Genomic DNA, 26,831 nt, shown 5'->3' with positions numbered 1-26,831 from the left:
TTGGCACGCCGCTGGCCTCACCTGGCACCTGCCGTGCCAGCCGGCCCCGGGAGCGCCCTGTGGCCGGGGCTGTGCCAGCTGGAGCGTGTCCCCGCTCCACGTCCCGCGGCCTGGCCCAGCCTGCGGGGCCCGGGGCGCTGGGTGGCCAGAGGGGACGGTGGCGGTGAGGGGCACCCCGCCACCCCTCTGCCTTCCCTCGGCGGGGGCGGAGGAGGGAGCTCGGCGGGCCGACAGCGAAGGGACAGTCTCTTACTTTCGGTTGACGTTTCTGCGGCCGTGCCCAGGGCAGGGAGCCGCGCCGCGCCGTGCCGGTGTTTTACGCCACGCGGCTCCGAGGAAATAGGGTGAAAGCGAGGCTCTGCCGCGCTCTCGCCCCAGCACGTCCCCGTGGCAGGGCCGCCGCCGTGCTGCCGCAGGGCGGCACAAGGGACAGCCGGCACGGGACCGTTGGCACAACGTAGGCAAACACGGCCGGGGTGGCCGCGGCAGGCGCCGGGACCCCCCGCCCGGCTGCGGTCACCGGCACCAGCGCCGCCGCCGCCGCCGGGGCCCGGGGTTGGGACAAGGGCACCCCTGGGTGCCCGGCTGTCCCAGCCCGGCCTGCGCCCTCCTTGCGGTGCCAAACCGGGAGCATCGTCCTGCGGCATCGGCACAGCTCTGGGGCGCGGGGCTGAGGGCCACCTGCTGCCCCCCTGTCCCCCGGTGTCAGGGGCTCTGCGGATGCCGGGGCACCGGGGCCCATGGGTGCTGGGGTCCCCGGTTACCCTGGGGGTCCCTGGGGTCCCGGGAGTGGCAGGGGGCCCGGGGGTCTCTGGAGGTGGCGGGGGTCCCTGGGGTCCCGGGGGCTCCCGGGGGTGGCGGGGGTCCCTGGGGGTCTCAGAGGTGGCGGGGGTCCCTGGAGTCCCGGGAGTGGCAGGGGTCCCTGTGGTTCTCTGGAGGTGGTGGGGGTCCCTGTGGGTCTCAGAGGGGGCGGGGGTCCCGGGGGTGGCGGGGGTTCCTGTGGGTCTCAGAGGTGGCGGGGGTCCCTGGGGTCCCGGAGGTCCCTGTGTCCCCGGGGAGCCCGGCGGCCCCGCCCCCGTCCGGGCCCCAGGTGCGCAGGGGGCGGAGCCTGCGGAGCAGCCGTGCCCCACCCCTCCTCCCCTCCTGTCCCCTGCAGCCAATGGGAAGGCGGCGGGAGCACAGGCTCCGCCCCCCGCAGTTTTAAAGCCGCCCCCCCGCGCCCGGCGCCGCCAGAGAGGGGAGCGCCCGCCCGGCCGCCATGGAGTGACCGCCCCGGCCCGGCCGCTGCGGTGAGTGCCGCGGGCTCGGCCCCGCCCGCCCCTCCCCGCGGGGGGCTGGGGGGCGGCCGGGAGGGGGCTCTGCTGGGCCCCCGGGGGGTGGCGGGGCCGAGGGGGCTCGGCTGGGCCGCGGGGCGCCCCCTCCCCCGGTGACAGGGCCTCGCTCCAGGCCTCGGCCGAGGGTCGGCGTGTCCCGCTGCCCCCCAGGCCTTGGCTGAGGGGGGGCACCCGGCCCGGGCTGGTGGCGAGGCCTGGGCCGGGCGGGGACGGGGGGGGTGCAGGGTCCCAGGTCCCCTGTCCCTGCCCGTGCCCGCTCCGCCGTGGGATGCGCTGGCCCGGGGACTTTGGCCTGGTGCTGCTCCCGTCACCGGGCAGGGGAGAGATGCAGCCGGCGCTGACGCGGAGCCCGGCTCCCTCCAGCCGTGGCCGAGCGGCTGCGACCCCCCTGCCAGCAGAAGGGCCCCGGGACCCACTCGGGTCCCGCAGACGTGGCAGCGGGGCTCGCTCTTTGGGGTCAGGCAGAGGTGGGAGCTGCTGGCAGCGGTGGCCACCACCACCCTCCTCAGCGGAGGGCTCGGCCCGGGTGGGGTTTGGCTGTCCTGGCCCTGCCTGCCCTCCAGGGCCGGCGTCCCGGCTCGCTGATCCTCCCTGGGCCCGAGCGGGGTCCCCGGGCAGTGCCAGCGAGGGTTTCCCCCCACCCCGGCTGGCGCAGAGTGATGTGTGCCAGCAGGGCCACCGGCCAGCCTGGCTGCCGGCCCGCGGGGATGCCCCGCCGCTGGCTCCCTGCGCGCTTCGCGATCGCCCGGCGTGTGCTGGGGGGATGCCGGCCCCCGTCACCCTCTCCGGGTGTGACTTTGGGCCGCCGCGGGGTAAGTGTCCCCTCCTGGGCCGGCAGCTGCCACGAGAGCCAGCACATCCCGGTGGAGACGCTCCAGTTCCAAGCCTCCTCTTCCCAACCAGAAAACCCCACTCGTGTCCCCTCACGCACCCACCCCTGCCGACGCGCCCCACACCGGCAGCTCTCATCCTGCTGGGACTGGGGCAACTGGACAGGCCTGACCCAGCCGGGGCCGTGCCGCTGCCCACGCAGCGCTGGGCAGTGCCGCCGTCAAGGATGACACTAATTACTATTTTTCCCCCACGCCACGCCAAGGCCGAGTGGCCTCGCCGGGTGGCCCTGACGCAAGCGCTGCCTGCCCGGCTGGCTCTGCCGGCGGGACGCGGCAGGAGGAAGCGCTCGGGGACAACCGCCGCTGCCCCAGTCACGCCGTAGGAATCTGCCCGTGCTGCCGGGGCCGCGCGTGGCGGCATCGCCGGCCTCCTCCCAACCCTGCGCGGCGTTTGGGTTCCTCCGGAGGCGGTTTGGCTGCTGGTAAAGCGGCTCTGCTGGTTTTTCTCCTTGCCAGCACCTGAGCCGGGGAGCGCGGTCGGGTCAAAGGGGCAGGAGCGGGACGGAGGGGCCGGCGCGCTCCCCGGGGAATGCAATAACCAGGCCCGCATTCCTCCGGGGCTGCTGCGGAAACTTTAATTAAATAGGGAGGGGAGCCCGGGAGGAGGTGGGAGCTGCGGCGGCGCGGGGTGGGTTGAAGGGGAGGAGGATTAAGGGCTTAATCCTGCATCCCCCCAGCCGGGTCCCGGGAGGGGGCACGTGCTGACAGGGGCTGGTTTTGGGGCTGGGGCGTAAAGGAGCGGAGCAGCGCCTGCGTCCCGCCCGGCGAAGGCACCGCGTCCCTCCCTGCGGTGACAGGGACAGAGCCCAGGCCCCGGCTTCGCACGGGGGCCTCCCGTCCTGCCCGTGCCAGCGCCTGCCGGCCACGGGGGCAGCCCACCGGCCTGGCCGCCTGCCGCCAACAACGGGGGCTTTGTTCGGCGACGGGGCCCCGCTCGCCGGTGCGGGAAGGGACATCCTGACCGTGCCGGGTTCCCCGGGGACAACGGCCGCATCCCCCAGCAGCAGGAACCCCCGAGAGGGCTCCTCCGGCCCGTCCTGCGCAGGTGTCGCCCTGCGGCTTCGTCCTTAAACCACGTGGCGCGTGCGAAGCGGGGCGTCCCTCACCCTGGGCAGGCAGCGGGACAGCCTGGCGCGGGGGGCTGCAGGCAGAGCCGGGGCGACACAGCGCTCCGGCCCCAGCAGGCTGGCAGGGAAAGGCTGTGCCGGGACCGGGAGAATCCGAGCCCAGATCCTCCCCGCAGCCGGAAAATATGAATAATTCGGCAAATATCTGCGGTGCAGGCGCGGGGGAGCCCAGCCAAGGCAGCAGCAGGCCGCTGGCAGGGCGCTGCTAACGCTTCCAGCAGAACCGGGGCCCCCTCTCCAGCACTGGGGGGGGTGTTCCCCTGCGCCCCGTTTTTGGAGGGGGGAGCACCCCAGCGAGCCTGGCTCCGGTTAAGCCGTCGCTGCCTCGAAATAGCATCAGGGCGCGAGGGCGGGGACGGCGGCGTGTGCCGAGGGAGCAGGGTGATGCGGAGGCGCGCGGGTGGAGCCCGCCCGGCGCGCTCGTGGCAAGGCGGGGATGCGCGGCCGTGGCTTCGACCGGGCTGGCCGAACCTGCCCGGAGCGGGGAGCCTGGCAGGCGGGGAGAGGAGGAAATGCCAGCGTAATTAAAGGGACGAGAGAGACTTGGAGTCAGCAGCTGGTTACGGCGCGGGACGCGTCAGCGAAACCCGACCCTGGCATTGCAAAACCAGCCCCGGCCTCGCCAGCCTCCCGCAGGCCTGGCCGCGCTCCGGCGCTGCCCACCCGGGCGGCCTGGCACGGCTGGCGGCACCGCCGGCATCTCCGGCACCCTGCGCCCGCGGCTTTGCTCGCCGCCGGAGCCACAAGGGCTGGCGGGGTGGTGAGAGGTGCCGGGTCTGCCCCCGCCTCCCTTAGCCCCGAAAAGCCCTTCAGAAGAGCGCCATGATGCTTTTTCGGCTCCGCTCAGTCCTCATGATGGTCACCAGTGGCTTGGCCGTGACGCGCGGTGGGACCCGGCATCGGCAAGGGGGCCGGGGGCCGAGCTGGGGGTGCCGGGGAGGGGATTTGGGGTCGGTGACCCCCCCTGGACGCGGCGCTGCTCCTCCCCAGCGTTGAGGGGCTGACGGCACGGGTCACTGCGGGGCAGGACCAGTTGAGCCGAGTGACTCAGGCAGCTGCGGCGACCCTGCCCAGCGGCGCGGGCGCACCCCACCCTTGGGCGCACCCCACCCCGGGGGGGGCCGGCCGCCGCGTTAACCTCATCTGGCCGCGGGTGAGCGCCGGTGTCTCTGCGGCACGGGGACGCACCAAGATGGGGACACGGCGCGGGTCCAGTCCCTGCCGCGGCCAGCGGAGCGGGATGTGGTGTCCCCGCACCGGATAGGGCCCCCCACGGCGGAGGGGCGGCCGGGGCAGGCGGCACGTGCGGCTACGCGACCCGGCAGCCCCCCACACACGGCGGGGGCCCCTCGCGAGCCGCAGCGGGGGGGTTTGCCTGGAGCAGGGGAGGAGGCGGCGGCGGCTGGGGCTGGGGAAGGGGCTGGTGGGGGGGTACTGGCGGCAGCAGCCTGGGGGCTTCGACCTTGGGTGCCCCTGTCCCCGAGGGGAACGCGACCGCTGGCGATCGGGCAGGAGCAGACCCCGTGGGTGCCGTGACGGCGGCTCAAGCAAAGGGTTAAGTGGTCTCGGTGCCTGGCTCCCACCCCTGCCCTGGTGCCTCTGCTCCACGTCCCCGTGTTTGATTTGCACCCTGCCGAGCAGCCGGGGGAGGCCGAGCCCTCGCCCTGCCGCGCCCAGGGGGTCTCGCTGCCCTGCCAGCCACGGTACGAAGAGGCCAGGCCAAAGCCGGTGGGACGTGGCTCGTGGTAGAGCCTGGGGTGTGCAAAGGCACCACGTCCCTAAATCCTGGGGGTCCGGGGAGGGGGCAGAGCGTGGGGCTGGGGTGCGCAGCCCACGTGCCCGCTGGCTCTGTCTCGGGCCGGAGCTGCACAGAGGAGGCAGGAGCCTGGTGGGGACTTTCCTGCTCCCCCCGTGGTCCCTTTGGGGCCAGAGGGTCCCGGGCAGGGCACGGAGAGATGGCTCCCGCACCCCAGCAGTGGTGCAGGGGGGTGCCGGGGGGGGTCTGAGGCACCCCCCAGCCCGGCCCCTAACCTTGGCTGGGTTTCTCTCTCCCGCAGAGCTGACACCATGAACCAGCTGGTCCTTTGCACGCTGCTCCTCCTGGCCCTCGGGGAGCTGGCTGGGGCATGTCCCGCAGGCTGCCAGTGCCAAGACCCCAAGACCATCCTGTGCGCGGCCAGACGGGGCCAGACCGTGCCGCGGGGGCTGCCCCCCAACACCCTCTCCCTCTACGTCTTTGAGAACGGCATCACGACACTCAGCGAGGACAGCTTTGTGGGCCTGCCCGCCCTCCAGCTCCTGGACCTCTCGCAAAACAAGATCACCACCATCCAGAAAAACATCTTCCAGCCCCTGACGGAGCTCGTCAACTTGGACCTGTCCTCCAACCAGCTGCAGGAGATCACCAACGAGACCTTCCACGGGCTGCGGCTGCTGGAGCGGCTCTACCTGCAGAGGAACAGGATCCAGCACATCCACGCCGCCGCCTTCGACACGCTGGAGAACCTGCTGGAGCTGAAGCTGCAGAACAACCAGCTCTGGGTCGTGCCCCCCCTCGACCTGCCCAACCTCCTGCTGCTGGACATCAGCTGGAACAAGATCCCCACCATCGCACCAGGCGCCTTCCACGCCGTCAACATCGAGTCCCTGAAGATTGCGGGGCTGGGCCTGACGAGCTTAAACGAGGAGCTCTTCCAGGCCCAGAACAACCTCCACGAGCTGGACGTCTCCGACAACCTGCTGGAGCGCGTCCCGGTGGTGCTGCGGCGGCTGGGGAGCCTCACCAAGCTCAGCCTGGCCGGCAACGCCCGCATCTCCCAGCTGCCGGCAGAGGACTTCCGCAACCTTCACAGCCTCCAGGAGCTGGACATCAGCAACCTCAACATCAACACCATCCCTCGGGATTTCTCCGGCTTCTTCCCCAGGCTGCGGGCCGTGACGGCTGCCGGCAACCCCTTCAACTGCATCTGCCAGATGAGCTGGCTGGTGCAGTGGGTGAACGCCAGCGGCGTGGTCCTGCGGCGCCCCGAGGAGACGCGCTGCCACTTCCCCCCCAAAAACTCCGGCAAGCTCCTCCACCACCTGCAGTACGCCGACTTCGGCTGCCCCACCACCACCACCACCGCCCCCTCCACCACCCCGCGCACCACCACGCTGCCGCCGCCCACGCCGCTCCCCACCGGCAGCCGCCCGGCGCCGCGGCCCACCACCGCCGCGCCCACCCTGGGGGCCAGGGCCCCCCAGGACAGCTCAACGCCGGTGCCCTTCAGCCGCCCCCCGGCCCCCACCAGCCCCCCGCCGCCCATTTGTCCCCCTCGCACGTGCCTGAACGGCGGCACCTGCCACCTGGGCGCCCAAAACCTCCTGGAGTGCCTGTGCCCGGAGGGTTTCACCGGGACGTACTGCCAGGCGGACGCGAGGGGGACCACGCCGTCCCCGGCCACGCCGTCCCCGCCGCCCGGCCGGCGGATCGGCATCACGCAGGTCGGCAGCACCTCCCTCAAAGTGGATTTGCACAACTACATCCAGTCCAAAGCGCAGCTGAAGGGCATCCGCCTGAGCTACCGAAACCTCTCCGGGCCGGACAAGCGGCCGGTGATGCTCCGTTTGCCGGCTTCGCTCTCCGAGTACACGGTGCGGGCGCTGAAGCCCAACAGCACCTACCGCGTCTGCATCGGGCCCCTGGGGGAGAAGGTCTCCAAGGAGGAGCACTGCGCCGAGGCGCGGACCTTGCCGCCGAGCCACCAGCAGCACTCCCCCGTCACCCAGAGCAAGGACGGCAACCTCACCCTGATGATCGTCCCCGCGCTGGCTGCCGTGCTGCTGCTGGCGGTGCTGGTGACCGCCGGCACCTACTACCGCCGGCACCGCCGGGCGAAGGCGCACGCTGGCGCCAGGGCGGACGCCGGCCCGCTGGAGCTGGAAGGGGTGAAAGCCTGCTTGGAAAACGGGGATTTGAGCAACCGCGGCTGCAAGGTGCCGGAGGCGGCCGTGCTTTCCGGCGGCTCCGAATGCGAGGTCCCGCTCATGCAGCCGCACTACCCCAGCAACAACAACACCCCGGGGCTCAAACCCTCCTATTTCTGAGCCGGGCGGGACGGGGCTGCCGGGCGCGGGGAGCCCCGGACAGATGAACGTTGAGCTCCAGCGGCGGCACCCGGCCGCATCCCTCCGGGGAGCGGAACGGCGAGGAGTGAACCAAATTAAGGCAGAAAAACCCCAAACCCGTAACGTGCAATTTCTGAGAGGCTGCCCCGCTTCGGGAGGAGACAGTAATTGTACCGCTCGGTGCCTTGATTTCTGTGACTCAGAAACGCGGGCGGCGAAAGAAGAGGGGGTTTGGGTTTTTAATTTGGGGATTGAGGGGGGCTTTTTTTAGCTACTGCTAAAAAGCAAGCTGCCGGCGACTCGGCTGAGGGACGTCCGCGTGCTGGTAACAAGGGTCCTTCAGCGGAGCACGGCCCGTGGCTCTCCACTCCCTGGAAGCTGATGTGAGCGATAAGGCCCGGCCGAGGTGCTGGGACCCTCGGGACCCCCGGGCGGAAGGAAGCGCCGAGCAGGCGAACCGGGAATTGAAGCTTTAAGAACTCAGAGAGAATATTTATACACGGTTATTTCCCATTTCTTCTGGGAAAATGTCTTTTTCTAGTACAGGTTTGTGTACATCTCTTTTGTAAGACAGACCGGAAGGGTGTCTTTTTGTAAAAAAAAAAAAAAAAAGAAAAGAAAAAAAATTAAAGTAACGACAATGAAAAGCTCTCTGCAGCCCTGAGCGCTCTTGCCGGCACTGCCCGTGTGCGCAGGGGCGCGGGCAGCGCAGTGTGTCCCCCGCGGAGGAGCGGGAGGTCAGCCGTGGCCTCCTGTTGTTGGCGAGCGCCGGGATGAGTCAGGGAGGTGGAGAGGGGGGAGTTTTTTTCCTGACGCTGGGGCGGCTTTGCCCCCGCCGTGGGCGCTGAGGAGGTGTTCCCAAAAACAGAGGCCACGGGTTTCGAATCGGCCCCTGCCCTGCGCGTCAGCCAGCCTTACTTCATCCCTCCCCGCCTGCCAGCTGGCTCCGGGGCCAGCTGCGGGACAAACAGCCCAGCCCAACCTCCGCCACCTCCCGACGGCACCCCCGGTGGCAGCGGGACCCCCCAGAGCACCCGTGACAAGCGTCAGCCTGCGCCGTCCCCCCAAACCGGGGGCTGCAGCCGGAGCGGCCCCCGCGGCGAGCCCCCAGCCCCAGGAACAGCCAGTTTCGCGCGCTGGCCCCAGCAGGGAGGGCTGGGAGCCGGCGCTCGGCAGGTTCCCGCTGCCAAGTGGTTTCTGCTCCAACCCTCTGGTTTTAATCGTTTTCCAATCCTTTATCTTTCGGGCTGGAATTTTCCAGGTTGGGGCCCTGCCCGCCGAGGTATGTTTGATTTGGAGAGAACTAGCATGAGCAGGGCTGAAGCGCCGCGGAGCCGAGGGTCACCGCCGTGTCGCGCCGAGCTGCCGGCCGCACCGGGGCTGGCGGCTCTTCAGGAGGGTTCGGATACGGCCCTGACCCCGCGAGCGCCCCGGGCCCGCTCGCCCGGGGCCGGCAGCGGGAGGGAGCGGCTCTGGATGCAATTAGGGGCGCGGGGCGGTGGCGGGGGCTGTCTGGCGTGGCCTCCCCAGATCCCAGGTGGGCTTCCGGCAGGGCTGGCTCCCATTAGGGCCGGCGTAGCGGCAGGAGGGGCCCCTCGCCGGCGTGATGGCCACGCTCGCCCGCTCAAAGGGCCCATTGTGGTCCTCTCCCCACAGATTTTTCAAATTAACATCCCAAATTCCTCTGAAAATTGCTGCTGTGTAAATATTTTCACTGCGAGCTTTGTATATTTTCCAGCCTCGCGAGGAGGAGAGGAGAAAAGTCCCCGGTGGAGCTGCGGCCTCACGCCGGGTGCCTCTGGCCGGCCGCCGCCGTAACCCCCCGAGCCCGGCCGGGCGCAGGGTCGGCCCCTGCATGTCCCCTCACCCCTTCCCTCCTGGCCCCTCGCTTTCCCTCCCGCTGCTGGGCCTCATGATGCGCCCTTCCCCTAATGAAGCTGTTTTCCCCGCTTGCTGGTGGATTGCGGGGAACCCCCCAGGTGCCAGGTGGGTGCTGGGGGACCCTCATGAGCCCTTGGCAGCTCCTGGGGGGCTCTGAAGTGACCACAGACTCGGTGGAGATGCCACCCTGGTTGCCCCAGCACGGCAGAGGCAAAGCACGGGCTCGGTTTTGGCAGGTGCAGCGTGGCCGGGGAGCCCCGAGCCAAGGTTTTCAGGGCGGCTCAGCAGAGCTGGGAGGAACGGGGAAGGGGGCAGTGGGGCTCAGCTGCGGCACGGAGGGGTTTGGGGGTGCCGCAGGGCTCAGACCCCCCCCCCCCCCCCCCCGACAGCCACGCCTGCACCCAGGTGGCTCGGCAGGAGCTCGCAGCGCCCAGGATGTGCCCGTCCCGCTCCGAACCCCCGTGGCCTCCTGAACCCGAGCGCAAAATCCCCCCGGCCGCTGCCAGCCCCGGCGTGCGCCAGCAGCGGCACATCGCGCGGCGACGCTCATTCCTCCGAGCTGAATCAGCGCCGGGGGAGGATTGCAAAACCCCCTGAAATGAACCCAAAAATAATCCCTCTCGCGATGCGGTCCAGCGGGGCTGGTAACCGGGAGCCCCAGCCAGAAGCCACTGGCAGGACTTGGGGGGGAGACTGGGGGGGGGAACAACAATGGGAGGGGAGGAGTTGCATCCACTGCCCCCAGCATCCGACGACTGCAAGCCTGGGGGTCTCCGGGCTCCAGCGAAACGGCCCTGGTCCTGCAGGAACCAAAGCCGGGTCCCCTGGGTCCCCACGGCCGGAGCAGAGCCCCGGGGGCCATGCTGCCTTGGTGCCGGGGATCCCCGGCTGTCCCTCAGCCCCGTGCGCTGCTGCAGAGCCTCGGCTGCGAGGAAAAGCCCATGGAGAGACAGAAATCCCACCGGCTTCCTGGAAAACTGGGGAGGCCGGGGCTGAGGAGCGCTGGGCGGTGGCGGTGGGCTGGGGCCGTGGCCCATCTGGGAGCGATTTCGGCGCTGTCGCCGCTCGCTGCCTTCCCGCCCGAGTGGCCCCGCGTGTGGCGCGGCTATTTTTACACAGCGTAATTAGCGGGGCAGGCGACGGGGCCAGGCCGGGTAACGCCTTCGTGCGGCCATCCAGGAGCATCTTGCCCCAGAGCGGGACAGGGACGGGGACTTCACGCCACGAAGGGCGATGGGGAGCCGGCCATCCCCATCTCTCAGCCCCCCCCCGCCAGCCTCGCCAGGGCCACTTTGGGGCCACCAAACGATGCGGCGACACAAGGGAGCCGCTGTTCCTGTCGGCCCCGGCACAGCGGTGGCACCGTCCCCAGGCAGGGCTGCGCCGACTGCCAAGCGCGCGGCAGCGGGGTCTGGTCGCTGACCCCGAGTCGGAGCCGGTAACCCAACCCCACTGGTGCTGGTTACAATTTAGGGCAACAATAACCGATTGAGGCCCCTTCCTGGCTCCTGCCCTGCTGCTCCTTGATCTCATTAAAGGGGGCCGGGGAGGGAAGACAAAACCCAAGTGGAAGGGAGCAGCGGGCACCCGAAGGGGCCGGGGCCACCCGCACCTCCTGCCACCACTGCCCCAGGGGGTCTGGGCATCGGTGGTGGGGGATCAGCTCCTGAGCACGGCTGGGGCGCTTGGAAAAGGAGATTTATGGCGCCGCAAAGCTCTTGCCTGCGCAGGATTTGGGATGGGGACTCCCAAAACGCAGTTGCTGATGCAGGAGGGTGAATGGGGCCAGTGCCTCTCGCTCTCTGCCCTCTTCCCCCATGGGGCGGGGTTCAGCGATGCGGTGGGCATTGGGGTGGGCATGCTGGGGGTGCCCCCCACCCTAGGTCACACCATGGCACCACTTTGGGCTGCTACAGGGTGCCTGGGACTTGTGGTGGCGGCTGGGCGGGCCCGGCGGCAGGGCACGGTGGAGACACGGCAGGGCCGCGGTGGGGACCCAGGCTCCCCTCGCTGCCGGCCCGGCGTCAGTAATGAATGGTATGAGTTTCCTGCCCGCCCACTGATTGCTTCCTCAAAAAGCCTCAACGAGCTGCTGCTGCGCCCAGCTCCCCGCGCGCAGCTCACGGCACGGCTGGTACGGCCGCGTTGCCAGACCAGTGTCCTCCGTGCCACGCGCCAGGCCCCCACGGCCACGCTGGAGCACCCCGGTGCCACGGTGGCTCTGCCATCCCCAGGGTGCCGAGTCCCCGTCTCTGGAGCTGCAGCGTCCAGCACCCAGCCTGACCTCGTGCCTGCAGCTCCCCTGTTTGGGCACTGCCTCTGCGGGGGGCACCTGGTGACCCCCCAAACCTGTCACCCCCTGCTGTAGCCATGGCTCCGGGGCTCCCGAGCATCGCACCTCGCCGGCCCCCGATCTGCCAGAGGGAGAGCGTGGCCCCCTGCTCGGCACCTCCGCCGGGAGCCAGCCCAAATCCCCCTCCGCCATTTGTCATCTCCGCCAGATTTACAGGCAGGGAGCGGTCGGGGCTGGAAGCGCGGGCGGCCCCGGCGCGGCTGCCTAAAAAAAGCACCTCCCGCTCCTCTGCGGCTCGTCAGTGCAGGGCGGAGTAGGGGGGTGCCTGCTCGCCCCCACCACCCCCAGCCCCCTCTCTGTATTGCCACGCAGCCGCAGCTCGGCCGAGCCCCGGCGTGACGCGCAGGCAGCGCCCGCCAGCCGCATTCCTGGCGGCCGATAAACCCGGCAGCCAAAATAACTGCAGCCTGCGCAGAGGGGGCTGAGCGCAGCCCGGCGTCTGCATCCAATTTAGCTGGGCTGGCTCGTCCCGGCCGAGCGCCGGCGGGGAGGCCCACGCGCGTGGGGTGCAAGAAGCAGCGAGGTTTGGGGGAATTCCCACTGGATTCTCCGCTGGCAGAAATAAGGGACCCCCAAAGCGTCCCCTTGCCAGCACGCTGCGGGCCCCAGCCTCCCTCGAGAGTGTTCACTCTGGACACTAATGATGGCTGGTCACCAAGGCTGGACGTGGCAACCCCATGGCTGCATCACTCACCCCAGGAGCTCGCAGTAGGGCGAGGGACGCTCCGTCAGCCTTCCTGCCTGCTCTCACCCGGGGCTGCTCCCCCGGCCACCGTGCCAGCACCCCCCCGCCGCCCCTCACGGCTCACTTGGCTCCTCAAGTGAACCCGCTCCGTCATCGTGGCCTGACACTGAGCAAGCCCGGAGCGCGGCGAGGGTCCTGGCATCCCTGCGCTATGCCAGCAGCTCTGGGGAGAGCCGGTGGCTTCCAGCACAGCTCGGCAAAGACCTTTCCCCAAACCCCCATAGCCCCAGCGGGATGAAGGCGCTGCCTCCTCCTCCTCTTCCTCCCGTTTCCTCGCCTGTGCCGTGACACCGGGCCAGCTCGCTGGGCGGCGTGGGAGAGGCCAGGCTGGGTCTAACCGTAACGTTCCTCACCTCAGTGGTGCCCTGCAGACAGGAGACGGCTCCATCGCGCCTCGACAAGGGGCGCTGACCCCTTACGGCCACGAAAGCTCCTCTTCCACTTCCCCAGGGGACGCCCGGCGAGTGCGGCTCTGCTGCCGGCCTGGCCGTGACTGGCTGGGCAGCCGCCACGGCACCACGGCGCAAAGCATGGCGGCCGCACCGCGAGCAGGGGGCTGGGGCTGAGCCGCTCCAGCGTGCGGGCAGTGCCAAAGGGATTTGCTGGCCTGCAGCATCTCACCGTGCCGCCCCAACACACACACCCACCCGGCTAGCATGCGGCGCGGACACTGGTGGTGCTGTCCCCAGCACTGCCACCACCCACCACAGCACCACGGAGCACCCATCCCACCCCAGCGCTGCTGGGGACACTTCTGCGCCACCCCCAGGACAGCCACGGCCCTCCCATCCCACCCAAATGGTGCCGGGGATGTGGCCACACTGCCTTGTCCCTGGCTTTGTGGCTGAGCGCTGCGGGTGCCAGGTGCTCTCTGCCGCCTCCTGCTCCGCCACCGCGCTCCCCCACCATGGCCTCCCCCGCCCTGCCACCCTGCACCCCTGCTGCCGCGACGAGTCCCCGTCCCTACCCGGGCGAGGTGTCCAGCGCCACGGTGAGCATCGCCCCGCTGAATCGCCGTGCGTCCCACAGCTTCACCTCCCGCTCCCGCATCTGCAGGGGCACAGACACGGCGTCGGTGGGCAGCGGCCCTACGGCACCACATCCCTCGCCAGCCAGCGCCTCTCTGTCCGCAGGGAGGGCCAGGTCACCTGGAGGGGGGACCTCCTGCTTTCATGGGGGACAAGCCACCCAAAAAGCGCCTAGGGCCCTGGCACAGCTGCCGCAGGGAGCGGGGCAGGGACATCCCGGCGGCGCCAGGGCCACCTTCCCAGCAAGGAGCGTACCTGGCTGAAGCCGACGGAGAGGAGGAAATCGCTGGAGCCCATCCAGAGCAGCCGGCAGTCCTTGTTGTTCTCGTGTCCCGGGATGCTCTGCAAGGCACGGGAGACACAGCCATCGGTACGGCCGCCGGGCGCGGCCCGCGGGACACGTGCTTTGCCAGCGGCAGCCGTGGCTGTGAACCGCCCCAGGGATGCGCACACGGAGCCGAGCGCTGGCTCCCAGCTCCGCTGGGGGACACCCGTGGTGATAGCGCAGTGGGGACAGCCTGCAAGCGGTGACAGTCCGGAGCCCCCGTGGTTGCTTGCTGGCCTGGCTCCAGGTGAAGAGCGGAGGGTGGCAGCAGGTAACGTGAGCGCGAGAGGGCATGGCACGGCTCCCTGGCCCCTGAGGCTCCCCCCAAACCCAACGAGGGGCACAGGGGCCAGTGTGCTGCGAGGAAACTGCTCCGTGCTGGCAGGCGTGAGAAGAGACTGGGCCGCCGCCGTGGCTACGGTGACAGAGGGACTTACTTCCCCGGCTGCGTCCCCGGGCTCGCGATCCATGCCAAATCCCGGCTGCAGGAGCTGGGTGCCCTGCGTGCATCCGGATGCTACGGGAACACACGGCAAACGGAGCCTGGCCGCCGCCCTAACACCCCGCGGCCCCGCTCTGCCTCTGCCCTGGGCTCCCTGCGGGGCCGGGACCCCCCCCACCCCACGCCACCGCCCCGTCCTGCCCACCATCCCCAGTCCGGACCCACACTGGCCCCAGTGCAGCTCTGCCGAGGACGGGAAGGGAAGAGTTAGCGCAGGGCCGGCGGGGGCTGCTCGCTGGCTCCCATGTGGCCCCCAGATGGGTCCTGCGGTTCCTGGCGTCCCAGCGGGAGCCAGCATCAGCGCTCGCCCCACGGCGCAGGCAGCGCTCGCAGGCCCCTCGGTCTGGTTCGCAAAGCGCCAGTAAAAGACGATTCCAGAGCAAAGCAGAGGGCTAAACACGGCGCGGCGCTTCTGACACCTTCCTGGCACCCACGACGGCACCGCGACCGCCACCGATGCTCTGCCACCGCTGCAGGGTGCACAGAGAAGCACCAGTTAGGAGCAGCCACCTCTGGTGCCAGCCGCTGGCCTCAGCGGGATGCCTGCTCTCCGGAGGGACCCGCAGCCGGGGTGGGAGACGGCTCGCGGTGCCAAGCTCACCCTCCCCGTGGCTCTGGCACGCCAGCCTCCTTGCCAGCACAAACACGGCTGGCAGCCAGCGCGGCTCAAGTGGAAGAGGGCTGGCCGAACCGAGCCCAGCGCTCCCGGCCGTGGGGGCAGGAGGGACCCGTCCCCCACCTCTACACGCTGGCACAGGGGCCGGCCTCTCCGGGAGAAGGGCCCGGAGAAGGGAACATGTCCCAAGATCGGTGCCGAGAGGGATGGAAACTCCAGGAGCTGGGATCAGCCTGCTCGTCGGCTGGGAGAGCGCTTCTGCACCTGAGCCACGCGGCTCTGGCAGCCAAAACTCCACAGCTGGAGAGTCGCTAGCCGACTGTGCCGGCTCCGCTAGCCCCCCAGTCCATCCCAGCCCAGCACCCGAGAAGACGGCGGGGGGTGGCAGCACCCCCGGGGCGGGCGGCGCGGCTGGCGGAGGGCAGGGCGATGCTGCTGCGGCTCCCAGCGTGCGGTGCAGCGGCCGCGGCGCAGGGCCATGTTTTCTGCATTAGTTCCATCCCGGCTGAGCAGCACGTACGGCAGCAAGAATGCGGGGAGGCCGGGGCGCTCTGCCTTCGGCGGCGGCTCAGATGCCCAGCTGTGGCCAGAGGTGAGCGCGCTGGCCAGGATAGCAGCCAGTTCTGGGGGGGTCCCTGGGGACTCCCCGCCTCATGCACTCTCCCCTGGTGCTGAGGGTCCCGGCATGGCCGGGGCGGGGTGACCTGGCACCGACGGTGGGTGCTGATGTGGTTTGGTCAGTGGGGAGCCCTGGGGCTGCCGTGGGAGTGCTGCGGGGCCTGGCGCCCAGCCCGGGGCGATGCTGGGACCCCTGCCCTGTGTCCCTGGAGCAGGGGACCAGCCGCAGCCTGAGGGACAGGCATCCCTCCCAAGCTGCTCGTCCCTGCGGCAGGCTGAGAGGAGCCCACCAGCTCCGGGCTGGCACGCAGCGAGCTGAGGAGGCCTCCCGGCTCCGCGGCCACGCCAGCGCCGAGGCGGCCCAGCCTCTTCCAGCCCATTGTGCGGGTCCAGCCCAGCTGGTTTGAGGCAGCCCAGGCTGGGGGAAGCTTGTGCTCCCTCCTCGCAGCCGGATCGGCAGCACGGGGAGGCTTTCCCGGGACCGTCCTGCTCCCATCTCAACCCGTCTCTCCAGAATGGGGTGGGGTACGGCGCTGGTACCCCAGCCCTGGTCCCGGTGCAGCCCCAGGGAATGCGGGGGGCTGCGGGGGGGCCAGTGTTGGGGAGCAGGGTCGGCGCGTCGGACGCAGCTGTTGGCAGCGACGCCGCGGCAGGTCCCGGCAAGCTGGTAACAGCTGCCCGCCGTGAGCGACCGCCCTCGGCTCCTCGGTCGCCTGGGAGAGCCCGACGCAAAGCAAACGCTGCTCCGGCCGGGATGCAGGGCTGGAAGAGCTGGAGATGGGGAGCCCGGGGCAGAGCCGTGGGGCTGGACGGTCATGAGGCAGCCGTGGGGGTCACAGCCCTGCCCTCGGCACAGACGCTGTGGCTGACAGGGGCCGGGACAGCCCAGCCCCGCCTGCGGCTAGCAGACCATGAGCATGGCTAGCAGACCGTGGGCATCTGACCCCCATGGGAGGCAAGCCCGGCGGAGGGGCCTGCGTGGGTGCAGGAGGCAGCAGAGCCAGGCTGAGCCACCCCATTGCCAGCGGGTGCCAGGGCAGGAGGCGTCCCCCCCAACCGGGGCACTGCGGCGGGACAGACACCTCCTCCCCAGACCGCAAGGACGGGTCCACGCACCTGGGGGAAGCCATCGCTCCCTCCAAACCCCAGGAGGCTGTGGGAGGAACACCTTCCAGGGGAGCCGAGGGGGTTCACCACGGCACCGCACCCTCCTCTCGGCACGTGCAGGCGAGGGGGGACCCCCTGGTGACGTGTGCTGGGCAGGCTGCAGCACCCACCAGCACCCATCCCTCCTCTCCCGCATCCCATCTCTTCTTCCAGCCACCAGCCCCCAAAACACCTTTGCGGGACCCTGCCACAAGCCCCAGGTGGGGCAGCAAGCTGGGGGCTCCCGATACGCTGTGCCGAAGCCCCAGGCCCACGTAAGCGAGGCGCCGACCCACGCCCTCACGCCTGCACCCTGCCGAGGCCACCCCCAGTGGGACGGAAGGGCGCCCAGGCGAGGGTGAGCCGGTACCCCCGCAGCCCTCGCGATGCCGCTGGCTCATCCCGAATCCTCCTCGACTTCCCCGTGTCTGCCATACCAGGCGGCATTCCTGGGAAGGACGGCCGAGGGGGAAGCGGAGCAGAGGAAATATAAACAGTCCCGTGCAGCTATGCTGGGGAACAGAAGCATGAGAGCGCGGAGCGCGCGGTGCTATAAATAGGCAGCCCAGAGCCAGGCCAACTTTTTTCAAAGCTTCCCACGGTCTCCTTGGGAATGTGGGATGCTGCGGACCTTCCCCCAGCCCGGAGGAAGCCGCTGCCGAGGCTGGGAGTCAGGTACCCCCGGGGTGACCCCGGCATGGGATACCGTGCCGATGGGGTGGGGGAAAGGAAGGCGAAAAGTCTCTCTGTGTCCCGGTGCTCCTTCCCCCGGCGAGCGGTCCCCAACCGACAGGCGGATCCTGTGCAGATGTGACACGTTGGGGTCAGTGGGGGCTGTGGGCATGGCTGGGTCACCGTGCCACAGCACCGCACTGCCACCATGGCCACGCTGCGCACGGGACCCTCTCCCTGCCGTACTCTCCCACCGTGGTGGGGCTTGATGTGGCCCACGGGCTGGTGGCCACGGTTTGGGAGAGGGGCTGGAGTCCCTCTCCCACCTCTGCTGTCCCCCAGCCTCAGCGGGACAGCACAGTCCTGCCCTGCACTGGGTGTTGTCCCCATGGTGGGGACAAACCCACGGGGTCACCCTCCCAGCTGTCCCCAGCTGCCCTCACCCCTGGTCCCGCTCATTAAAACAGCGCTCGTTAAAACGTGAGCAGGAGCATGCGCTCTCCCCGGCGCGCGTGGCTGTTCCCTCGCCCCCGTCCATCCCAAACGCCGGCGGAGGAAGTTTCTCGTGAGAACGAAGCCGGCTCCTCTCCATCCCACACTGGCCACGCTCGGCGGCGGCCCCGCAGCCCAGCACCGGCGGCACCCATCCTGGCCCCGTAATGGGAGCCAGGTGCCGGCCAGATGCGCGCAGCCCCTCACGCGAGCACGCCGGGGTGGGATGCAGCACATCGGCTCCGCACACCGCCGGGGGAAGAAGGTGGCCAGGGGAGCAGAGGTGCCACCTTAGTCCCCCCCGCCATACCTGAATCACTGCCCTGCACAGGGCAAGAGCACCCTCCCGGTGCTTCGACCCTCCCGCTCAGCACCCTGTACCCCAGTCCTGGCTGGCACACGATGCACCCCAAAGGCACGGCCCAAGGCAACGTGGGAGAGCTGTTTTTTGGGGTTTGCCGGGGCACTGCGGGGTGGGCGAGGGCGGGAGCGGAGAAGCGCCAAGCCACGGCAGAGCTGAAGGCAGGAGGAAGAGGATGTGACTCGCTTCCAGCGAGAGGGTCAAGGTGAGGAGGGCGACCACCAGTGCCCGTGGGAAGGGAGGCCGGGCTGCGGCCGGGGCAGCGCAGCCTTGAGAGGGGACGAGGCAGAGGACTCGTGGGACTGCTCCAGGAGGACGGCGGCACTTGGACCCAGACCCAGCCTGGCAGGGGGTGCGCAGCGGGACCGGCTGCAGCAAAGGGGTGGCCCTGGCCTCTCCAAGGTGAGTTTAGGGGGCCCAGGAAGGCACGCTGCAACGGGGTGCAAGCCCAGCCCTAATGCTCGCAGCCAGGGGCTGGGGATCCAGCAGGATGAGACCGCTGCTCTCCCGAGGGATGCGGTGGCCTCGGGTACGTACCAGGCACCTTTCGGGGTCAGCCAGACCCCGACCACGCCGCTCTCACTGCGTCACCCGCTCCTGCCTGCTGCTGGGACGTGCTCAAAATAGCCGCGCTGGACGCAGCCAGGAATGGGGGGGTCAGGCCCCGACCGGGGGCACGGCCGCAGGCTGCGGGCAGCTTGCCAGGCTGGCCCTTGAGCCGGGCAGCAGCGCACCCTCCTCATCATCATCCTCGGTCCCCAGCCCTGGGCGTGCTGCTCCCACGGGACCCCAAAGCACCATCGGGCATCACGGCACCGCGGCGGCGACCCCTCCTCCCCACTCCTGAGGCTCTCATTTTAGCTCCTTCTCCTTTTCTCCTGCTCTAAAAAAAGGAAAGTTTAACGAGGCAAGCTTGGCAAATTAAGAAAAACAGCCGGAGGAGCAGCCTTCTGCCACGGTCGGCTTTGGCACCGCGTGCCGCAAAGGGACCGGGGCGAGCCGGTGGCGGTGCCGAGCCTGACCCCTTCGCCTGCTGCGGAGGAAATCCAGCCTGCGGCGCCGCGGGGGCCGGCCCAGCTGGAAAACCCATTGCGCCGCTTACCTCGCTCACCGCTGCGAAAAATTGGGCAACTTCAAAGCCGGGAGCTCGCAAGGTGCTGGCACCGCACAGCGGCCCCGGCCTCACCTGGTTTCGTAACCGCGCTGGCCCAGGGGAGAACGAGCCTTTCCAAATAACCCGGCCCTCCAGCAACGGGGGAAAAAAGAAAAAAAAACAAAACACAGGAGTGTTATTCCTCTTGGCTAAGCAAGCCCTGTGCAAACTTCCAGAGGATTTATGGCATTTTAAAGTTTTCCCCTTCAGCACAGTACTTCTCTCCAAGACTAAACATCTTCATCAATTCTCAGCCGGCCGGGGTTAGGGCTGCGGCGCGGTGGCGCTCGGCCGCGGCAGCGAAGGTGCATATTTCTCTTGGCAAACCTCGAGCGCCGGCCCCGGGCCCGGATCAGACGGCAGCGGAGGGAAGTGAGCTGCCTGCTTTTGAACAGCCACCATCATTCACACGTTATTTTTAAGAGCTCAGCGAGACAGAGTCCACCCTGCCCAGGAGACTTGGCTCGAGCCCATCGCGCTCGCAGCTTCGCCGAAACGCCGTTACACAAGCCGACAGGTCTGGCAGGGGGAGAAGCAGCGGGGCAGGCGGGGAGGGGAGGGGAGCAGCGCCCGGGGCCGTCGGCGGAGAGGCGCAGGATGGATTTGGGAGCAGAGACGGGTACGTTCCCGCTGCGCCGAGCGACACAGGGAGCAGGGGAGCGTCGTGGGGGCCTCTTGAGAGCTGGGAGCGCTTTGCCCTGCTCTTCGCTGGATCCCTCTCCTCCCAAAGGTTTCCAGCCCTTTCTGCAGCAAGGGACAGCAGCCGACGGCAGCCAGAGCCCCCAGGCCACAGGAAACCTCTAATAACAGACTGTGTAAACCCCACGTCAAGGCTTAAGTCCTCTACTTATTTCCTAATCGCCGTTATTTGCTGAGCTATGCGGATGCAGCCGCCCAGCCCTCACCCTTGGCAGATCCTCGCCCCCAAGAGCCTTTCTTTTGCTCAGCTCCAGCCCGGCGGCGTGGAGCTCAGGACCCTGCAGGCCCGCTGCAGCCCTCGCACCCACGGGGCTCGAGATCGCTGCCCGCGGGCAGGTGGCCCCAGCAGCGGCGCGCCGGTGCACCAAGGGAGCTCGCCAGCCCCTGTGCCGAACCCCACCGGCGCTGAGGAGGAGGCTGCCCGTTCCCCCTGCCGTCACGTTGCCCGTCCCCAGCTGTGCCAGGGCTGGAATAATTTGGGGGACCAAGGCCACCCCACGACAGGCAGCGGGCACCCCGATCAGGCAGGGCTGCCTGCACCACGTCGCCCAGCACAGCCGAGAGGGGACAGTACCTGGGAGGCAGCCGGGCTGGCTCGGGGGTCAAAGATTCGCAGTTTCTTGTCCTGTTGAGATAAAAAGAAAACAAAGGAGGGTTAAGGACCCTGGGGCCAGCGGGATTTCAGGCAGAAAGCTGGAGCGACCAGCACCCCCCCTTTCCTGCCCAGTGCTCTCCTGCCTGCAGCGCCCGCCCCGTGGACGGCTTGCACAGTGTCCTCCAGGTCCTGCTCCACATTGCGGGCAGGGGCGCACCCCCAGGACCCCCACAGCCTCACCAGGGCCCTGACACCCTCAAAATTGCTCCCAGGTAATGGGGGGGGAGCCTCCAAAGCGTAGTCAGGGCTGGAGCGTGACCCACAGATGCCATCCTGCCAGCACTCCCCAGCACCCCACGGGCAGCGGAGTGAGCGAGCCCTCTCCCGCCTGGCACCTCCCAGCCACACGGGGCCGGGAACGCCATTCGGGAAGGGCTGGCTGGGGCGCAGAGGCAGCCGGGAGGTGCCCCGGTGCCAGGGTGCTACTTGGAGAGTGTGCACCGTGCCGGCTAGACCCACGTGGCACGGCAGGGTGGTGCTGCAGGCCTCGGGGGCCACACGGCACGTCTCGGGGGCTGAGCCGCACCCCAGATGGCACGGCTTGGGGGTTTCAGCTTCTGCACTCGCACGCTCGGTACGGGGCTCCAACTGCTCGCTTCGGCTGCATGCTTGGCCGGTCTCCACGCTCCATCTCAGGCCCACCTGCACGCTCAGCCTGCGCCTGCGGCACGGGGAGGGGTGGCCGACTGCTCGCTCAGCCCGCGGGCTCGGCTTGCGCGCTCGGCCAAACTCGCACGCTCGGTTCTGCCCGCCTGGCCTCTGCATACGGCCTTGGCGGCTCGCTTGGCCTGTGCGCTTCGCCTCCCTGCTCAGCACGGTGGGGAGACCGAGGCCGTACGCCCACCCAGCCCGCAGTTGGCCGGGCCACTCGGCCTGGGAGCCTGCCCGGGTGCAACTCCGTACATTCGCCGGGCCCGCGCGCTTGGCCGCCATGCTGGCCTTCCGCGCAACCCAAGCGCATCCGGCGGCAGCGCGGGCGGCGAGCAGCAGGCGCCATCTAGTGCTCCGGCACCGCTGGCTGAACCCCCATTTCTGCCCTTTTCTCCCCAAAACAGGATCACCGTGTGCTGCCCAGCCGCGCTGCAGCCGGGTCGCCCGCGTGAGCCGCTCACCTTGCAGGAGGTGCCGAGGAGGCGGCCGTCTCGCTTCCAGGCCAGGCTCTGCAGCTGGTCCCCGTGGGAGTCCAGGGCTGCGGGAGAAAAGCGAGCTCAGGACCGGGATCAAGCAGGGTCCCTCCCACGGACGAGGCAGGAGCCATCACTCCCACCCACGAGCACCGGTGTGTTTCCCAAGGGAAATGATCCGGCCTTTCCGAAGGGCCGGCAGAGCAGGGGCCAGGACCCACCGGGATGCTGCCGTGGCCGTGCAGGCAGCATCCCCGTGCCGCTGGCAGCTTGATCCGAAGGGCAGGAGCCCTGGGAAAGCCACAAGGCACACAAAGCCCCGCGCTGCCACTCAGCAACAGCCCACGGCACCCACATCCACCCACGCACAGGGTCACACAGGGAGAGGGACCTGTCACCCCGGGAGATCCCCAGCAAAGCTGCTACAGACACCCCAAGCAGCACAGGAGCCTTTGACACCGCTACATCAGCGCGAAGGGGAGCCCGTGCACGCGCACGAGAGCCTGCCGTGCTCCCTGCCCCAAAAGCCACCCGCGCTGCCCGTTTGGCGACACCGAGGTCCAGATTTGAGCCCATCGCTCGCGCCCAGGCACCAACATGGTGGAGACACATGTCGCGGGCAGGAGCTGGCCGGCACCACCATGCCTACCTGTCAGCGGCCGCTGCTGCCCCACGTCCCAGACGGTGACTCGCTTCCCTGCGCCGCTGGCCAAGACGCCGTCCGCCGTGGGGTGGAACTGCAGTACGTCCACTGGGCCCTCCCCGGGCCCCAGGGTCAGCCCCGCGCTGTTGGGCATGTCCTGGCCGCTCTCTGGTGTGGGCAAGCGCCACACCTTCACCTGCAGCCCCAGGGAAAGGTGGGTCAGTCCCCGGGCCGGCTGGGTGCTGGCAGCGCTCGACCTGGGCTTGCTGCTTTTCCTGGGCCTGCTGGTCCCCGAGGACACCAGGTGACCCCCCGGCGCGGCTCGGTGGGATCAGAGCTGCGGGCATCCCAAGTGGGAGAGGGCTGATCCCCGGCTGCCACCATCCGCCCTGTCCCCCACAACCCGCGGACGTCCCACACCGCTCCCCGAGGCCGGCACCCTCCTCCCCAGCTCCTCTTATCCCCATCGCTCCGGCTCCATCTCCTCCGGGCTCTACGGTGAGTCCCAGAGACAGACTGGGGGACACCCGTTGGGACCCCCTGCGCCCAGCACTCACCGTCTCATCAGCAGAGCCCGTGGCCAGCAGGAGCTGATCGAAGGGCGAGAAGTCAAAGTCCGTCACCACATCTGGAAGGAGAAGGGCAGCGGCTCGTCCTCGCCTTACCCCCGCAGACAGCGTGTCTGCCCACCGCCTCAGAGCCTCTTCGTACGCACGCACGTGCAGCGGGACGCGAGCAGACGCAGCCCCACCGAGGCGTTTTGAGGCAGCTCAGCTCTGCTGCAAGAGCCTGAGCCCCTCCACACTGTCCATCAGTGTCTCACCCTCCTGGGTGGGGGACGGGAGCCCCGAAGGCACCACATCGCTGCATCTCCCCGTCTAACCAGGTTTGACTCTCATTTTGGGACGGGTATTCCCAGGAGGCAGAGGGAGAAGCACAAACAGCACAAGGGCGGCTGTGCCGGCCCGGACGCCGGCGAGCGAGGCCATGGCCAGCCGGGGCTGCGCTGGTAACAAGGCTCCCTTTGTAACGCCCCGGCTGGGCGCGCCGGCGGCAGGGACGCTGCTCGCGGCTCCGGCAGCGCGGCCCTGCAGGAGAAAGGCTGGCACCGTCAGCAGCAGCCCCTCGGATGCGTTTGGCACGCTCGGGGAAAGTAGGTCACTGTGTACTTTTCCGCTTCCAGGAGGCTGCGGAGAGACAGGCCCAGGAGGCACGAAAAGCGAGCATTTGCCCCGGGAGGAGAGAAAAATCCCTTCCCCGCTCTGGAGGCGTTGCTCTGGCACAGCCGGCTTCAAAGGCCTCGTGCTAAATCTCATTAAGAAGCCGTTAACGTTGCGCTGGCTGCCTGCGCACCCCTCCAGCGCTCCCTTGGGAGCCGTGGGGCTCACTGGCCTGCTTGCGAGCGTGGTGCAGCTCTTCGCGCCCAGCCCTGCGCTGCCGGGGCAGGAACCGGCCAAGGCACCGCACGCAGGAAGGCAGCGCTGGGACCGGCTCCCGTCTCGCTGCTCTGCTGCAGTTTTGGGGAAATGGGTGGTCAGTGCCCCTCCAAGGCTGGCACTGCTGCTCCAACACCCCGAGCTCCCCACCGCGTCCCCGGGCAGGAGGCAGAGCGCTGCGCCTCTGCGGCACGTGCTCCTCCGCCAGCGGCAATGCTGCCAGGCGCCTCTTCCCCCACAGCACTCGCTCTGCCCACATCAGAGCCGTGCAGCGCCACGCGGCCGCCGGTTCGGCCTGTTCCTCCCGTCGCTGGAGCCGGGTACACCCGCGGTGACGCCGTCCCCAGCTCCGGCACTGGGCGTACTGGGAACCTCAGGGCGTCCAATGAGTAATACGGGACGGGTGTGCGAGAGGAAGAGTGTGAGCAAGAGCCACGCGTCCAGACCTCGCTGCAGCTCGAGAGACAAAGGGACGTGGATCAACGCGGCTCCTTCGCAAAAGCCCAGCCTGGCAGCCCTGCGTGGCCGCATTCGCTCTGCGCCTTGCACATGAGGGAGACTTGTCAGGGTCACCCTGGGTGATGGTCCCTGGGGACGCCAGCAGCTTCCCCAGCCCCTTGCCTGGGACACAACCCAAAATGGCATTCCGGGCTGGGATTCAGCGCCCGAGTCCATCCGCGGAGCCCAACTCCTCCTACGGAGGTGGGAGGTGGCACCCGACCCCTTGGTGCCCCAGTCCCAGTGTGGCAGAGGCAGCGTGGAGAAGCCAGACACCCAGCTCACCCGAGTGGCAGCAGAGCTGGGACACGGTCCTCTTGCCTCCGTCCTCACCCTCCAGCGGCACGATGCCCAGCACGCCTGCAGGAGGGGACACAGGCGCACGTCACCAGCCCGCCCACCGCCCACACGATGCGCCCCAGCCCCTGGGGTCCGCGGAGCTGACCCACCGCCCAGCCCCGCAGGAACCGCGGGGAAAATCCATCCCGCCCCTCCCAGCCACGCTCAGCACCCCTTCTTCCCTCATGCCTCACCTGCCCCCTCGGCACTGAACGCGATCCAGCGGCAGCTGGCCTTCACGTGGTTCCCACAGGATGCGCCAGAGCCTGCTCGGATACCCCCGATCCATGCCTGGGATGGAGAGGGAAACCCACATTAGGAGACGCCTCTGGTTTGGAGGGACCTGACGCTGTGGCCAGAGCACAGCTGGAGGGGAGACAGCACAGCACCAGCACAGCATCGCTAGAGACCCCCGTTCGTAGCGCCTCATCCTCTGGGAGCACTGGGACAGCAGGGCTGCTCATGCTCCCTGCAGAAAAGTGCAGCCCCTCACCAGGGCTTCAGGGCCAGCTTTGCCAGGAACGGGAGGCAGGAGCATCCCGGCTCCCAGCGCTGCCTATCCATGAAACTGTCCCAGGCCTGGGCTCTCCCCCGGTGGGAAGGGCTCAGGGGACTTTGCAATAAGCCAGTGTCAGGGAATTTGGGATGGGACAAAGGCCCTTGGGCTGCGAAGGACCACCAGGTTGGGCTGTGGCTGACCGAGGTGGATAAATGCCTCCTGCAGCACGCTTCCCGCAGCCAAGGAACTCCACTACAGCTCCAAACCCCAAATCCTGCTTTGCAGCGTTTCCCACTGCTACCCCGTGACCGAGCACTGCACCTGCGGGGCGCTGGGACGCCCTGCGCCAGCCAGACCTGCTCCGGGTGACACAGACACCCGACCTCACGCGGCCACCAGGACCAGGAGCTCCCCGGCACACCCAGGGCCAAGTCCAAGCCTCCAGCTAAGGCGAAGGCGGGGGTTTTACGGCTGCCGCCGTGCCTGTACGCCCACCACGCGGCATCGCGCAGAGCCGCAGCGGGCGGCCGGAGCGCTGGATACCCCCCCCCCCTCAGGGTAGAGCCCTTTGCAGGGAAGGGAGCTGCGCGTGCAGTCCCAAAAGGGCCGAGCCCCAGGTTTCCTCTCCTTGCACAGCTTCCTTTTGAGGCCCGACAGCAGCGGTTCCTGCAGCACTTCCTCTGGTCCTTGTCACAGCTCGATGGCAGACCTGTTAACCCTTCTCCTGCCAAAGGGAGCTTCCTCACCCTGCACCCAGTGGGCGGGCAGGGGGCTGCAGCGGAGATGCGGAACGGGTCTGGGGCACGAGCAAGACCCAGGAGAAAGGGTCCCACAATCTGCGTCCCATCACCCCGCATCGATCCCTCAGCGAGGGGGAACACCAGCCCCCCAGCACGCGGGGGCACCACGCAGGACCCCTGCGGCGAGGTTTTGCAGAGGGACCACTGACGGGGTCCATCCCGGCCCCACAACACCTCTGAGGAGCCCTCAGAGAAGCGATCCTTCCCGCAGCGTGACGGGGGGGCCAGTAGAGCACACGGCACCAACCCTACACCAAACCGCGACCTTTCAGGGCCAGCAGAGCCCCGCAGAGGCTGCCCGAAGGGGAGAAGCGACTCAGACGTGATCCCTCGTGTTTACACTGCGCTTCCTGATCCGGCCAGGTCAAGCGTCTGCCTTTGCCTCCATAAACAAGCTGCTCAGCCGGGGACACGAAGAGCATTTCCCGCTGTGACACCCGAGATGGCTCTGGAGACGAGAGGTCCATCTCCCGCCCCGCAGAGCCGGGTGATGTGGCTTTGCTTCCCGGGGACACGTTTCGCGCCTGGATGGGAAATGCCTTTCGGAAAGGCCGAGCCCGGCGCGGGCTGCCGGCGGCAGAGCAGATGTCTCCCCGCGTGCCAGGGAGAGAGCACGCTGTCCCTTGGCGTCCCGCAGAGCTCCCCCACCACGGGAACCAACACCAAGGCAGCGGTGACGAACACGGCCCTGCCTGGAAGATGCCACAACCCCCCCACAACCGGGTGTCCCAGCAGCCACGCCGCACAGACGCGCAGGCTCCCTGTGCCGGCTGTTGGCAGCGGCT

The 26,831-nt window shown here is 69.0% G+C and overlaps 2 protein-coding genes across 2 annotated transcripts in view; one reads left to right on the top strand and one right to left on the bottom strand.

Annotated features, from left to right (window-relative positions):
- The window catches only part of CORO7 (coronin 7), a 32,700-nt gene that overhangs the window by 4,489 nt on the left and 1,380 nt on the right, over positions 1–26,831 (bottom strand). Inside the window, exons 2-9 of the mRNA XM_086759384.1 lie at positions 24,942–25,038; positions 24,694–24,768; positions 23,032–23,102; positions 22,481–22,670; positions 21,820–21,896; positions 20,627–20,677; positions 13,724–13,810; positions 13,408–13,490 (exon numbers count right to left, since the gene is read on the bottom strand). Of these exons, the coding sequence (XP_086615510.1) occupies positions 13,408–13,490; positions 13,724–13,810; positions 20,627–20,677; positions 21,820–21,896; positions 22,481–22,670; positions 23,032–23,102; positions 24,694–24,768; positions 24,942–25,038 (731 nt within the window). The remainder of the gene's footprint in view (positions 1–13,407; positions 13,491–13,723; positions 13,811–20,626; positions 20,678–21,819; positions 21,897–22,480; positions 22,671–23,031; positions 23,103–24,693; positions 24,769–24,941; positions 25,039–26,831) is intronic.
- Positions 1,250–8,118, top strand: VASN (vasorin). The gene is made up of 2 exons (XM_086759385.1): positions 1,250–1,289; positions 5,412–8,118. The coding sequence occupies exon 2, from the start codon at positions 5,422–5,424 to the stop codon at positions 7,438–7,440; it is 2,019 nt and encodes a 672-aa protein (XP_086615511.1). The 5' UTR covers positions 1,250–1,289; positions 5,412–5,421; the 3' UTR covers positions 7,441–8,118.

This window comes from Chlamydotis macqueenii, chromosome 15 (assembly GCF_036417535.1).
Source record: "Chlamydotis macqueenii isolate bChlMac1 chromosome 15, bChlMac1.mat, whole genome shotgun sequence".
Taxonomy (NCBI): domain Eukaryota; kingdom Metazoa; phylum Chordata; class Aves; order Otidiformes; family Otididae; genus Chlamydotis; species Chlamydotis macqueenii.
The sequence above is the reverse complement of the archived record's forward strand: the minus strand, read 5'-3'. Positions and strand labels throughout refer to the sequence as shown.

What these genes read in the sequence shown, in the direction of transcription:
- VASN (XM_086759385.1), top strand. Translation starts at nt 5,422, where the DNA reads ATGAACCAGCTGGTCCTTTGCACGCTGCTCCTCCTGGCCCTCGGGGAG.